Consider the following 12,285-nt stretch of genomic DNA (forward strand, 5'->3'; position numbering starts at 1 on the left):
GGCATAGCCCCTTGTAAACCAGTCAACCTCCGTGGTTTACCATAAGATTTATGGAAATTGCAGCATTTTACAGATGCATGGTGTCATTTCATGACTTCATGCACTAAAATTTGAAACATTAATTTCTATTTTGGAGACACAGTTCTGGTCCCTGTTGGAAGGAAATATTTTCTCAAGACTTTTTGCAGGAAGCTAAAAAGGCCACAACTGTGACTTTAGAGTAGAATTAGCATATGATGTGCAGTGTATATTATATTACTTCTGTGTTACGTTAAACAAGTTTTATTGTGTAAAGCATTTTTAAAGTATTGTGTATCTGATTAGTTTCTAAAGGAAGTCCTGTTCTGTATGCTCCAAACCAATATTCACCATGCCTGCTGCTGTTTAATATGGATTTCTTCGTGATTGTATGTTCCCCTACGAATCATTGGGCTATGATGTAAGTAGATTTTCTTGAAATATCCTGTTTAAAGCATGAATTATTATTATTTTGTAGCCCAGAAGTATTATTTTCGTCAAGCCGGAGTATGTCAAAAATAATTAATTTTTTTGTCATGTGTTAGTTTTACCTATGCCACTTTTCCAAAGTTGGCAGATATGCCCTTGTTTGACTTGATGCGCAACTTAGCCTTTGAGCTGTTATAATATGGGCAACTTTGCTTTACCTTCCATACAAACACTGCAAATGAATTACAAAGTTGAAAATTTGGTATTTTCAATCTGATTTTAAATTTTGTTCTAAAAAAACTTTCCAAACAGGAATTAACCACCAAAAAAAAGTGTGTTTGATTGTCAATGCAGGCTATCAATGCTAGACAATTTAAATAAAATTGGGACACAAAAATGGCGGTGTGAAATGAATGTAGACTTATGCTTCTTGTATCTCGTAGACTAAACACTTGCTGAATATGAAACTTAACATGCAATAGGTCAGTAGCACAAGGATGTGGAATAAAAAAATTCATTCATCTACAGTTTTTCAGTAATCTACAAACTCGTCAGAAGTGACGATTTTTCTGAAAAGGTGAAAATAGGGTATATTTGACACCTCTTTTACAAATACCATTTTCTGTTAATATTTCAAAATCAGTCTCATCCAAAATAATCTATTTTAAGCCTCCGAGAACAGTGGGTTTAATTTCCAACATAGACTATCAGTGCTACATAATTTGAAGCAAAGTATCCAGAACAATCTCACTGCGAATAAAGTTCTAATTTTGGCTTCTTATATCTCCTTGATTCAAGGCATGATAATCACGAAAAGCGAGGCGTAATAACTTAGTAACGCAAGGTTTTCTGATATAAAAATCATTCGCATACTGCTTTCTTATTTTCTACAAAATCAGTTAAAGCTTGCTTTTCATAAAATTACAGAAATAGATAACATTCAGTTTGCTTTTAGAAACTCATTTTCTGTAATTGATTTCATACTAATTATGGTTAGAAAGAGCGCACTTTCAAGCATTCAGAAAATCACATTAGGTGTTCCATGTGCACTAAGCCTGTAAATGATGGACAAATGTGGGGGGATGTACCTTTGCAACAGGCTACATTTCAGCAACCCGTTGTCTGCACTTAAAATACAAATGAGACTGGTTTTGCAGCATTAATAGAAAACATTTGTAAAAGAAGTGTCGAACGTACCCTAGTTTCATAGTTTCACAAAAATTGACATATTTTTGACGAATTTGTAGATTGTTGGAAAATAGTAGGTGAATAAAATTTTTTATTCCACATCTTTGTGCTACTGACCTATTATGTATTAGGCTTAATGTTCAGCATGTGTTCACTCTACCAGATATACAAGAATGCGAAGTTTACGGTCTTTTTACGCCACCACTTTGATTAAAGTTATGTAGCATTGTTAGCCTGCATTGGACAATCAAATACACTTTCTTTGGTGTCAAACCCTTGGACTTTCTAATGAGCCCAGTTTGTAAAGTTTTATATAAAGTGTACAACTTTGCTTCCGCCGTTTTTTCCCCTACATTTGAAGCTTTAATGAAACAAATTGGTTACACATGTATCATTCAAAGTATTTTCCATCGCTGGCCACTACTTTCTCCCATCTTTCGGGCAGTGAATGAATCTCGCGTCGAAAAAATTGTTCATCTTTTGTAGTGATCCAAGAATCGATCCAATTTGTGACTTCTTCAGAAGATCAGAAGTGTTGGTCTGCCAGGCTGTGCGCCATTGATCTAAACAGGTGATAGTCAGAGGGAGAAATGTCTGGAGAATACGGCTGGTGGGGTAGGACTTTCCATTTTATGTTTCCAAGTACGCATTGACCTTCTTTGCAACTTGGGGTCGGGCATTGTCGTGCTGCAAAATCACTTTGTCATGTCTCTCGCTGTATTGTGGCCGTCTGTCTTTTAATGCTCTGCTCAAACACATTAATTGCATTTGATAATGAGCACCTGTGATTGTTTCACTTGGTTTTAACACCTCATAGTACACAACGCTGAGCTGGTCCCACCATATGCAGAGCGTGATCTTGGAGCCTGGAATATTTGGTTTGGCTGTTGACATGGAAGCGTGGCTGGGATACCCCCATGATCTTTTGCGTTTAGGGCTATCCTAATGAACCCATTTTTCATCCCTGGTCACAATGCGATACAGAAATCCCTCCCGTTTTTGCCTCTGAAGCAACTGTTCAGAAACATACAAACGCCGTTCAACATCTCTTGGTTTCAGCTCACACGAGACCCAAGTTCCTTTTTTCTGAATCATGCCCATAGCCTTGAGACATTTTGAAATGGCTTGCTATGTCACTCCCACTAATCATACTAAATCATCTTGAGTTTGATGCGAGTCTTCACCCTGCAATGTCTCCAATTGTGCATCGTTGAAAACATTCTCTCTTCCACCACGATGCCCGTCTACCACATTAAAATCACCGTTCTTGAAGCCACTTGCGACACGTTCTTTCACTAATGGCATTTTTACCATATGTACTTGAGAGCATTCAACGAGACACAGCTGCATCTTGAAACAAAGCAGTAACACCACCTGCAAGTGACGAGACTTAGGCTCGAAAACTGACATTTTCAATCAAGAGCAACTTTATGATGCAGACACAGATCGACTAATGTTTGAATGAGGTTATGTTGACTGAGGTCCAAACTAACTGCCTGATGTCTGCGATCTATTTCTTTCGACCTCTACTTACCATTGTTGCCACCCACCAGTATTGGAAAGTGCTATATAAATGAAACTTCATGTCTGCAAACCTTGTGTTGTTGAGTTACTACATGCCAAATTTCATATTTGTCGTACATTTAGCCCCTGAGTTATAAGAAGAAAACCGCCCCCCATGTGACTTCATTTATAATTTTTTTGGCTGAATATGGCCCGTAAATTTCTTTTCATTACAATTTTAAGAGAATACATAAAGTTGTAAAAGATGGCCAAGTTTCATTTCTTTCAACAAAATATTGCCCAGGATATAACAGCTCAACCAACCAGAAAATTGAGCTAATTCTGTGCACAGTCATGCGTGGAGTCAAACAAGGGACTATGTCAGCCAGTATTGCTTCAACGAACACTTAACTTTACCAACGTTCAATGGAGATGTGTGAATGTTCACATAAAATTTAATTGAAATATGTTATGCTCAAGCAGGAAAATGTTCAGAAATTAGGCGATTTGACATGGAATGACCCTTATGTACTATTGGTTGGTGTTTCCATCTCACTGGCAATTAATGAAGGTAATAGGTACAGTGCTTAATGTATAGTGAATATGTTTCTATAGTAATATGGTTACTGCCAATCATATAGCCAATTCTTAATGGATACTGCATTCGTAAATACAAAGTGTGTTGTTCCCAATCAGTAAAAGTGCCTTCTCCTGCCTATACAGAAGTATGAGTGCAAGTTGTATTGTTTGAATAAGTAAAAGTGCCCTTTCTTGCCCATACAGGATGACGTAAGGTGACAACATTTTTTAACACTGAGCGGTGAGTGCATGGAAAATTCCAAAGTAATCAAGCAGGCAGTGTAATTTAAAAGTGAACCACTTAAAAATTGTGTAAACACATAAGAAGGGGGTTTCCTGTAATAGGTACACCTTCAACAAATAAATTGGAGTAGACAGAGGCACATCTGATATAAAGCAGTGGTAATAATGAGTACAGAATATTAGACAGTAAACAGGAGTTATAAATACATTTTGGAAAGAAAATTTTGAAAGCGAAGGAAAATAAATGTTAATTTGTAAAGAATTGGACCAAAATGTCCATAAATGAGTTGCAGCAGTGTGTGTTGTACTTATATTATTAAAGTCCGTAGAATCATTGTCAGTAGGGACCGGAAAAATTAGCATTTCATGATAAATGCTAAATAGATGCAAATTATACCTTAAAATGCTAAATTATACTATTTCATAGCAAATTGTGTCCAGGTGAATTATTTTATCAGAGATAGATAGAAATAACTTTATTTTTTGCAAGTAGATATTGAAAATGCAACAGATTTTCAGTTGCTGGTATTGTACGTCATCTGGCAAAGCCCAGTTTGGAAAGATGATGTGAGTGAGAATCTGTCTGCAAAATAAAAAGTGAATGAACATAACGAATTTAGTCATTCGCACAAGAGGTTGAATGAGCTATTAAAGATACTCGCCAAATAATGCAATGTAGGGCTCAGGCATGGGACCTGCCATTTTATAACAAAGAAACATGTATCGGACACTTTTAACATGGCAAATTAGGTGGCACATGTTTTGAACTGTGGTTGCATTGAATACTGCTAGAGATTGGGCCTGAACTACATTGTTAACAATACTCTGCTAACCTTAATAAACAGTTGTGTGGTAGCCATCCTCAGATGCTTTGTGTTGTACATTGCTCGTTGTTTTCTTATTTTGAAATGGGTGAAATGACTAATCCTGGTCCATCATGGATTTTGATTACAATGCTCACTGCCACGACACCAGGAGGAGTCGGCGATCTCTGCAACAATGTTTCAGTTGCTTTCGCAGAACAAGTGTGTGTTTGCTGCTGCCCTGTGAATGGAAGGCAGTGGTAGGGCTTACTTCTCTGCACCCCTCCCCTCTCCCCTCAGGCAGTCATAATTCTAGTCAGTTTACACTCACGGCCATCTGACACTTAAGCCTATAGTGCTAGGACTCTGTGCTATTGTAATTGAAAAACAAAATATGTTATTAGTGCAATAAACACTTTCATGATTGTCTCCCTGTAAAATAATTATCTCCAGTTCTTAGATCCCATAATAAGTTTCTTATTGTAGAATTTTGGACATTTTTACTTTTTCTTTTTTTATTAACTATTTCCTTCTCACAAGTGTGTAAAATTTCTTTCTCATGGCTCTGTGAACAGTACAGCTTTATTCGCAACTTTGCTAAATACGTAAGACTGGCGGGCTGGCCACTATTTACACTCCGGGATCATACCTTTTAGTTCAGTCAATAGAAACGCATTCTCTCTCTCTCTCTCTCTCTCTCTCTCTCTCTCTCTCTCTCCTGTGTGTGTGTGTGTGTGTGTGTGTGTGTGTGTGTGTGTGTGTGTGTGTCAGTAAAAAATCTTTGGCAAAGTTATTGGAACGCACTTGAAGCTGCTGCAGGATGCCAGGATGCCTTTGAAAACACGCAGCAGTTACAGTGAATCTCTGATAATGTTTCGAACACGCATTGTTCACATGATAATAGGCAAAATTAAGAGGCAGCACACTTCTTCAGAGAAGCATATTAGTTTCATAAAATCTTAGTACAAGCAATGAGCTCGACATAAAAGGTGTTAACAGTGTCATGTAACGAGAGCTGAATGACTCTCTTCCTTAACTCTACACAAGCTGTGCTCAATTCGGTGGTTCAAATTTTAAAGATAGAAAGGGCTAAGGCTATGCTTTTAATTTCACTCTCTTGAAATGGCTTGGACAAGCTACCAATTTTCAGCTATGTGAGGTCTTGTAATAGGTCAGTGTGTGTTTAAGGTAGATTGTCAGAGCTGCCATGATTCCTGTTACCTTCAATTCTGCTGTAGTGTATTTGCAATTGCAGTAGTTGATTTTTAAAGTTTTGTTATTTTTGTAGAAAGCTGTTTGAGACTGATCTAATTTTTCTTATATTTCAGGCATAATAAATGTAGGCAGCAATATTTATTTTTGCACTTTGTCTTGCAGATTTTTAATTGTTTCTTTTTCAATGTATTAATTAAATTAACTTGTCTTCTTCATTTTGTCTTGTTTTTTAAACTATTTGATAAACCATTGCTGTTAATAGTACAGTAGAAAGTTTGTGGGCAGTAACCTGAAAGAGTAGAAAACAATACTGCACATGCCATATTCTCAAGAGGTTGCAGTTGAAACATCGGTAAAGTTTTTTCCAAATGTGATGATGATTGGTGTAAAACGGGTAGAAAAAATTCCTTCAGCTTTCAGTGATTCACAGTTAAAACATTAGTTTCATGGTAAAGGACAAAAAATAAATGTAAAACCATAAATTTAATTGACTTTAGCATGTGTCGAATGGCATTAAAATGCTAGCAGTTGTAAAAATAACCTGTCTGTGATAGTTGTCATTTTTTAGATGTGAAACAGTCTGTTTCTTATTGCATGTTACTCTTCTGTCATTTTTACATTGTTCTTTATTCTGACAAGCTGATTTGTTCATTGCAAGGATCTGGGCTCCATTGTGCCTTATTACATCTATATTTTTATGCTATCTTTCCGTAAATTAGCAATTGTTGACAAAGTAATATCTGTTCATTACAGTAAAATTGTCTAAAAATGAAGTATTTAAATCCTGAAGGTCATTACCCGGGAATTGGGTAAAGCTTGTGATAGTCTTAATTTTATGGACTTACTGAGTATCCAATGCACACTCAGTCTTTCTGCCATTTTCAAACATGCTTTGAGTAATTCACAAAGTAAGGCACAAGAACAAAACCTCTGAGCAACAAAAACTTTCCATAAGTCTTAATAAAACCACAAGATGACTTTGCCTTTTGGGAACACTCTTCTTTCTTGGCATTTGTCAAACATGTAAGTAACAACTTGTCATTTATTACCCCAGCTACTATCTCAGGTCCTGTATTTTAATTCATATTTAGCAGATATCATAAATGTGCCCTTACTATGATCCAGTCAAAGCTAATTCTCATATTGATGCAAGATGATGATAGAGATTATGGTACATCTTGTTATCAATTGTCATAGTTATGATGTGATGTGCTGCGATAGACTAAAGACCATTGTAAACACAAGATAATTTACTGCAACTAGGTGCTGTAGTCCTGGGAGAAAATGCAAAATATGAAGAAAATTAAAATTCTTGAAGTTTCATTGTCAGTTCATAGCTGAGTGCTTGAAACTGAACTGAAAGCTAACCAAACTAATGTAATGTTCGAATATTGAGAGCATTCGTCTATAAAGATCCACATTCTAATGAAAATTTTAATTACATTCCAAAAAAGTGCAAGAAACTGAATTGATGTATTCACAAGAACTTAATGTATGTGTTTTGTACTCGTATCTCATCAAAGTTTCTTCTGCAACCTCATTTAGTACTTCAATTTGTTTTACTTTTTTTTATTTTTGTGAGAGCTGTGCTGAATATGTTTACCAGAATGTGCACTGTTAAAATGATACTTGTTATATTCTGGTTAGAATGTATTTAGGTAGGTGAATATTGATATTAAGTTATTGTGTTCTCTTATTTATTGTTTTTGTTTGTTTTTTCTTTTCTTGCCCGACCCGCTCGATCGTTCGCTCGCTCGCGCTGTAGCCATAACTATTGGCCGGCTAGGTTATGTGTGCCCCCATGACGTCGCACCCCTGTTACAGCAGTTTGTGCGCCAGTGGTGTGTAACCCCTTTATTTTATTATTATTATTATTATTATTATTATTATTGGTGTTATTAGTATGTTTTTTCTTATCACCTTTACCATTATTTAGGTTATTACAGTATGCTCATTCTTGTTTCTCTTTTTAAGTAATGTTTTTGGAACACTGTCAAGAGTTAAATTTTGTGTTTCGTTTTTAAGTTTTCTTTAATTCAGTGTTGCAACATTATGACAGTTCCATGTTTATGTAGAGTAAAAACATCCAATATTAACTGCTCGTTGGTAGTGACTCTTTCACTATCATTATCATGGTTGACATGTGTTAACAAAGGTCATCATTTATTGTTTCATTACAACAGTTACACATAGTTGTTACTTTTTTATTTAACTTTAGATTTTCGAACTGGATAAAGCAGTGTTCAGTGATTCGGGAACAATAGGCAAAGTATGTGTTGTCTGACATTTATAATGGGTACATAGTTGTCGTAGAAACTGTGCAGCAGTTTTGGAAAATGTATGCTGAGCTTGTTCGGGCTGTTAAAATAAACTAGGCACAGTGAGAGAGTTACCATCATTGAGTGTCAAAATTGCTATGGAACATAATTTACTCATAATGTGTTAAATTTTGTCAGTCCGCCAACTAAATTATTCCAGCTTTGCAAGAAATTCTTTTCTACTAAACTCACTGTCAGGATTAAAAACTTTAGTACTGTATTTAGTTACCTTGGTTGTAATGAAAAGATGCAATGTATGATTTACAGTTAATACTCAGTGAAAATTTTTCAGTGTTTCTTTCTATTTATAACAGTATCGTGACTTTAGCATGAAAATATTGTTTTCCTGTGTTTGTTTCAGAAATATTTTCTTCATCAGGCATAATTAGCACTCACGTGCCTGGATGAGGGTTTGGTCCAAGAATTTTATTCTATGTTTGTTGCTGTATTAAAGTATTTAGGTTTTTTGTTTTGTTTAAAATAACATTTTTCAGTGATTTTGAAAGTATGAGTTTGATAAAATGTGAGGGATTGATGATCTATAAATGTGTATGTATTGCCAGTGTTGAAGTTACTGTCACTTGCATCTATGTTTTATACATTGTTTTTGTACAAAACTCAGAATGTGCCTGATTTAATTTTGGTAGTTATGCAGGAAACTTTTCCTTTAATTAGTGTAATATGAGCATGTGCTGAATTGTGACCACATTTTTCGGTAAAGAAGACAAGCTCAAATAATTCCCGTGTTATTAATTGTCACTGGTGCCAAGAGTTCGTAGTCACATGGATACAAAGGGAGTACACCTAGCTCCAATTTGGGCAAGAAATGAAAAGGAAGTGAGGAGAAATTTGAATTTTGTGGCAAAATTATTATTATTATTATTATTATTATTATTATTATTAATCATATCAAGAATTGAATTGTAATGTGCTTAATTGTTTAATGGGCCAGATGTAAAGAAGCTGAAATACCATTTTGTGGTTATTGATAATGCTATCATCTGATAAGTACAAATTTTTGCTCCAGCAGCAATAATTAAATTTTCTAATTAGCGCATATTTAAAATATGTGGAACCTATGATGACGTTGAAAGCATGGGTGCTAGTAAAGAACCTGTTTGTGACTGATATGCCCTAGTCGTCATATTATTTTCTATATACGTTGAACAAAATAAGTCCATTGAGTCACTTGAACAAAATAAGTCCATTGAGTCACTAAAAGTGGTTGAAATGCAACTTGGGGCCACGAGAACATTACTGATATCACGTTTTCCTTATGTGTCAGCACTCAGAAATAGTGACTCCTTCACCCACCCTCATGATAAGTGTAAGGTGTTAATTCATCAGAGGTTTGGGTACCATGTAAACTGTTTACTGCCTTGAAGTTTGAGATTACATTAAATGTTCAAAGGAACGTACATCATGTGAACAGTTTTTGTTGTAAGTTAATGATCTGCTTTCATGTGTGTAAAGACCAGGCCCAAGACTTTGTCTGTGGAAATAGTTGATGGAAACAAAGGAATTGTGATGAAAAGTATTATGAGAAAAAATTTGGTTACCAGATAAGCAGTTGCCTGTGTAATTACTGTAGTTGTATAGCAAAGCAAAACACTAAAAGTGCATAAAGAAAAATTGAGTTATAATGGCCTTAACTTCTCCATATTGTATTGGTAAACGAGAATAACATGGAGCAAAGTAGTATGGTGAAGATTTAATAAGCACAACAAACTTATCTTCAGAGAACTCTTATAACAAACTGCTGTAGTATGATTACGATCACTAACATCAATTAATTAACTCAGTAGTCTGATTTTTGCTCAAGTAAAAACAGTAACTATGTGTATTAGAAATCAGTTTGTTTTGATGAATGGTCCTGAGAACATACAGAGTTTTACAGGCTAAATGTGGACTCTTGTATTACAACAACCACAGCAATAGTATAGCTTTACTAAGCAGTGAAACTAATGGCAGAAGGTGACTTCAAAAAATAGACAAGATAAGAAAAATGTAAAAGAATGTCAGGAAAGTGGTTGAGAACTCGGACAATACATTGAGGTGAATATGACTACATTAAATTATTTCTGTACCCCGGTTGAACTTTGTTTCTGAAAGTCTAGACAACTGATAATATAACAGATTTCAGCACAATTCTTCCAAGGGGAAAAATTACAATCTTTCGGCAGTAATGGAAAGGAAAGAATATCAAATACCCATTGATTGAACTAAATTTCAGTAGGGCTGCTTTTATTACACAAAGCTATTGAAATGTGAAAAATATCAGCAGGTGAATAAGAAAACAAATTTTCAGAGTTAGTTTTAAATTTCTTTGCAGTGCATTTGGTAGAATTTGCATGGTCTAATAAGAGACGCATGCCTATTGTGTTATTTTTATAGCTTCATTTGTCATTAGATCAGGTTTTTCTTATCACTATGTGATAAACTTCTTGTTCATTACATCTCTGCAACCAAATAGTCCATAAAGTTCATAGAAAATCGTTGCCAGTCTCTCTGTGGCCGGAACAATGCAGTTCCTTGCATGGTTCTATTCACAGCAATAAGTTCAGTCAAATTGAGTTGACATTTGTTGTGAAACTTAGTCTATAAACATGCTCAGCTTTCAAAATATTACATCCCGCTTCACCATGCATTACATCGGTATGCATGTGAGAACATGTCCTGCCAAAGTGTTCCACATTGGTACACATAAAAATGGGATTTTTCCAGGCCTCATGCCTTGGGTTCTATTGTTCAGGTCAGGTGTTTCAGTTAGTCCTTTGTTTAGGGGCTACTTGTACAATCAACAGACTGATGGTCTTCACTGCAGCCATCATGCTGTACAGGGTCAGTGTTTGACTATGCACACTTCCTCCAGAGTAAGCAAATGGAGCATGTTGGTTGGTTTTCTGCATTCAGCAGGGTCAGTGCGCACCTTAAGGGGCCAAATTTTAATGTATGTTCTCTAAGCTTTTATCTAGAAATGCCATCTTCGTGTTCTCAGAAGTCTTCATTTGTTATTAGAAATACCCCAAAACCATGGCTCTTGTACCAAAACTGAATTGTGGTTTCTTAGATGGCTGTGCACAGCAAATGGCTCTAATTTTTATGATATATTCCTAAGATCCCTATCTCAAACAACTTTGAAAATTTTCTTGATATCTATATCTTTTTTCCAGTTACCTGATTTGTACACTTCAAATATACGTGTGAAATCCTTTGTAAGATGGAAAATAGTTCATAAAATTACGTAGCAGAGAGAGAGTGTCTTTATGTTATCATCAGACGGGTTTTAGGAACTCTACATTGTAGTATTGAAGCACTTGCAAAAGTTTTGTTTGTTTGAAATCCAGTCTGAGATGTAAAATTAGTTTTGTGTTGTTTCAGTTTCACATAAGAAAACTAGCAAAATTTTGGTGATGCATAAAGTTCATTTCATAAGAGTGATTGCTCAGCTGGGCAGACAAAGGAAGGGAACTGGCAGAAAAATGCTCCTATTGTAGCACTATAAAGTCAAATACAGCATGTTCTTGTTTAAAATACTGACTGCAAAGTAGGGTACTAGTTGCCTCATTCTACCTTCATCAGCGCCTTTAAAAAATGTTCCCAAAAATTTTGGTGTGCAAACATACGAGAGCTATCCACAAAGTACATTACGTTTTGGAATTAAAAATAAATAAAGTATTGGAAAATTTTTTAATTATATACAGATGAAAGCCACACTTAAATACTACTTTTCTACATAGTTGCCATTTAAATTGAGGCACTTCTCATAGCGATGGACGAGCTTGGAAATTCCTTCGTCGTAAAATTCCACCGCCTGCGCCTTCAACCACATGGCGACTGTCTTTTGGGACAGAAAAGGTGTGATTTTTGTGGATTTCCTGGAAAGAGGTGCTACAATAAACTCTCAAAGGTATTGCCAAACTCTGCACAACCTCAGAAGAGCAATACAAAACAAGTGCAGGGGAAAGTTGGGCTCAGAGATCTTGCTG

General features: G+C 35.6%; 1 protein-coding gene across 1 annotated transcript in view; it reads left to right on the plus strand.

Moving 5' to 3' along the window:
* Window positions 1-12,285, plus strand: part of LOC124798024 (transportin-1) — a 156,497-nt gene that overhangs the window by 129,310 nt on the left and 14,902 nt on the right. Inside the window, exon 17 of the mRNA XM_047261234.1 lies at window positions 7,744-7,819. Coding sequence (XP_047117190.1) covers window positions 7,744-7,819 — 76 coding nt within the window. The remainder of the gene's footprint in view (window positions 1-7,743; window positions 7,820-12,285) is intronic.

This window comes from Schistocerca piceifrons, chromosome 5, assembly GCF_021461385.2.
Source record: "Schistocerca piceifrons isolate TAMUIC-IGC-003096 chromosome 5, iqSchPice1.1, whole genome shotgun sequence".
Taxonomy (NCBI): domain Eukaryota; kingdom Metazoa; phylum Arthropoda; class Insecta; order Orthoptera; family Acrididae; genus Schistocerca; species Schistocerca piceifrons.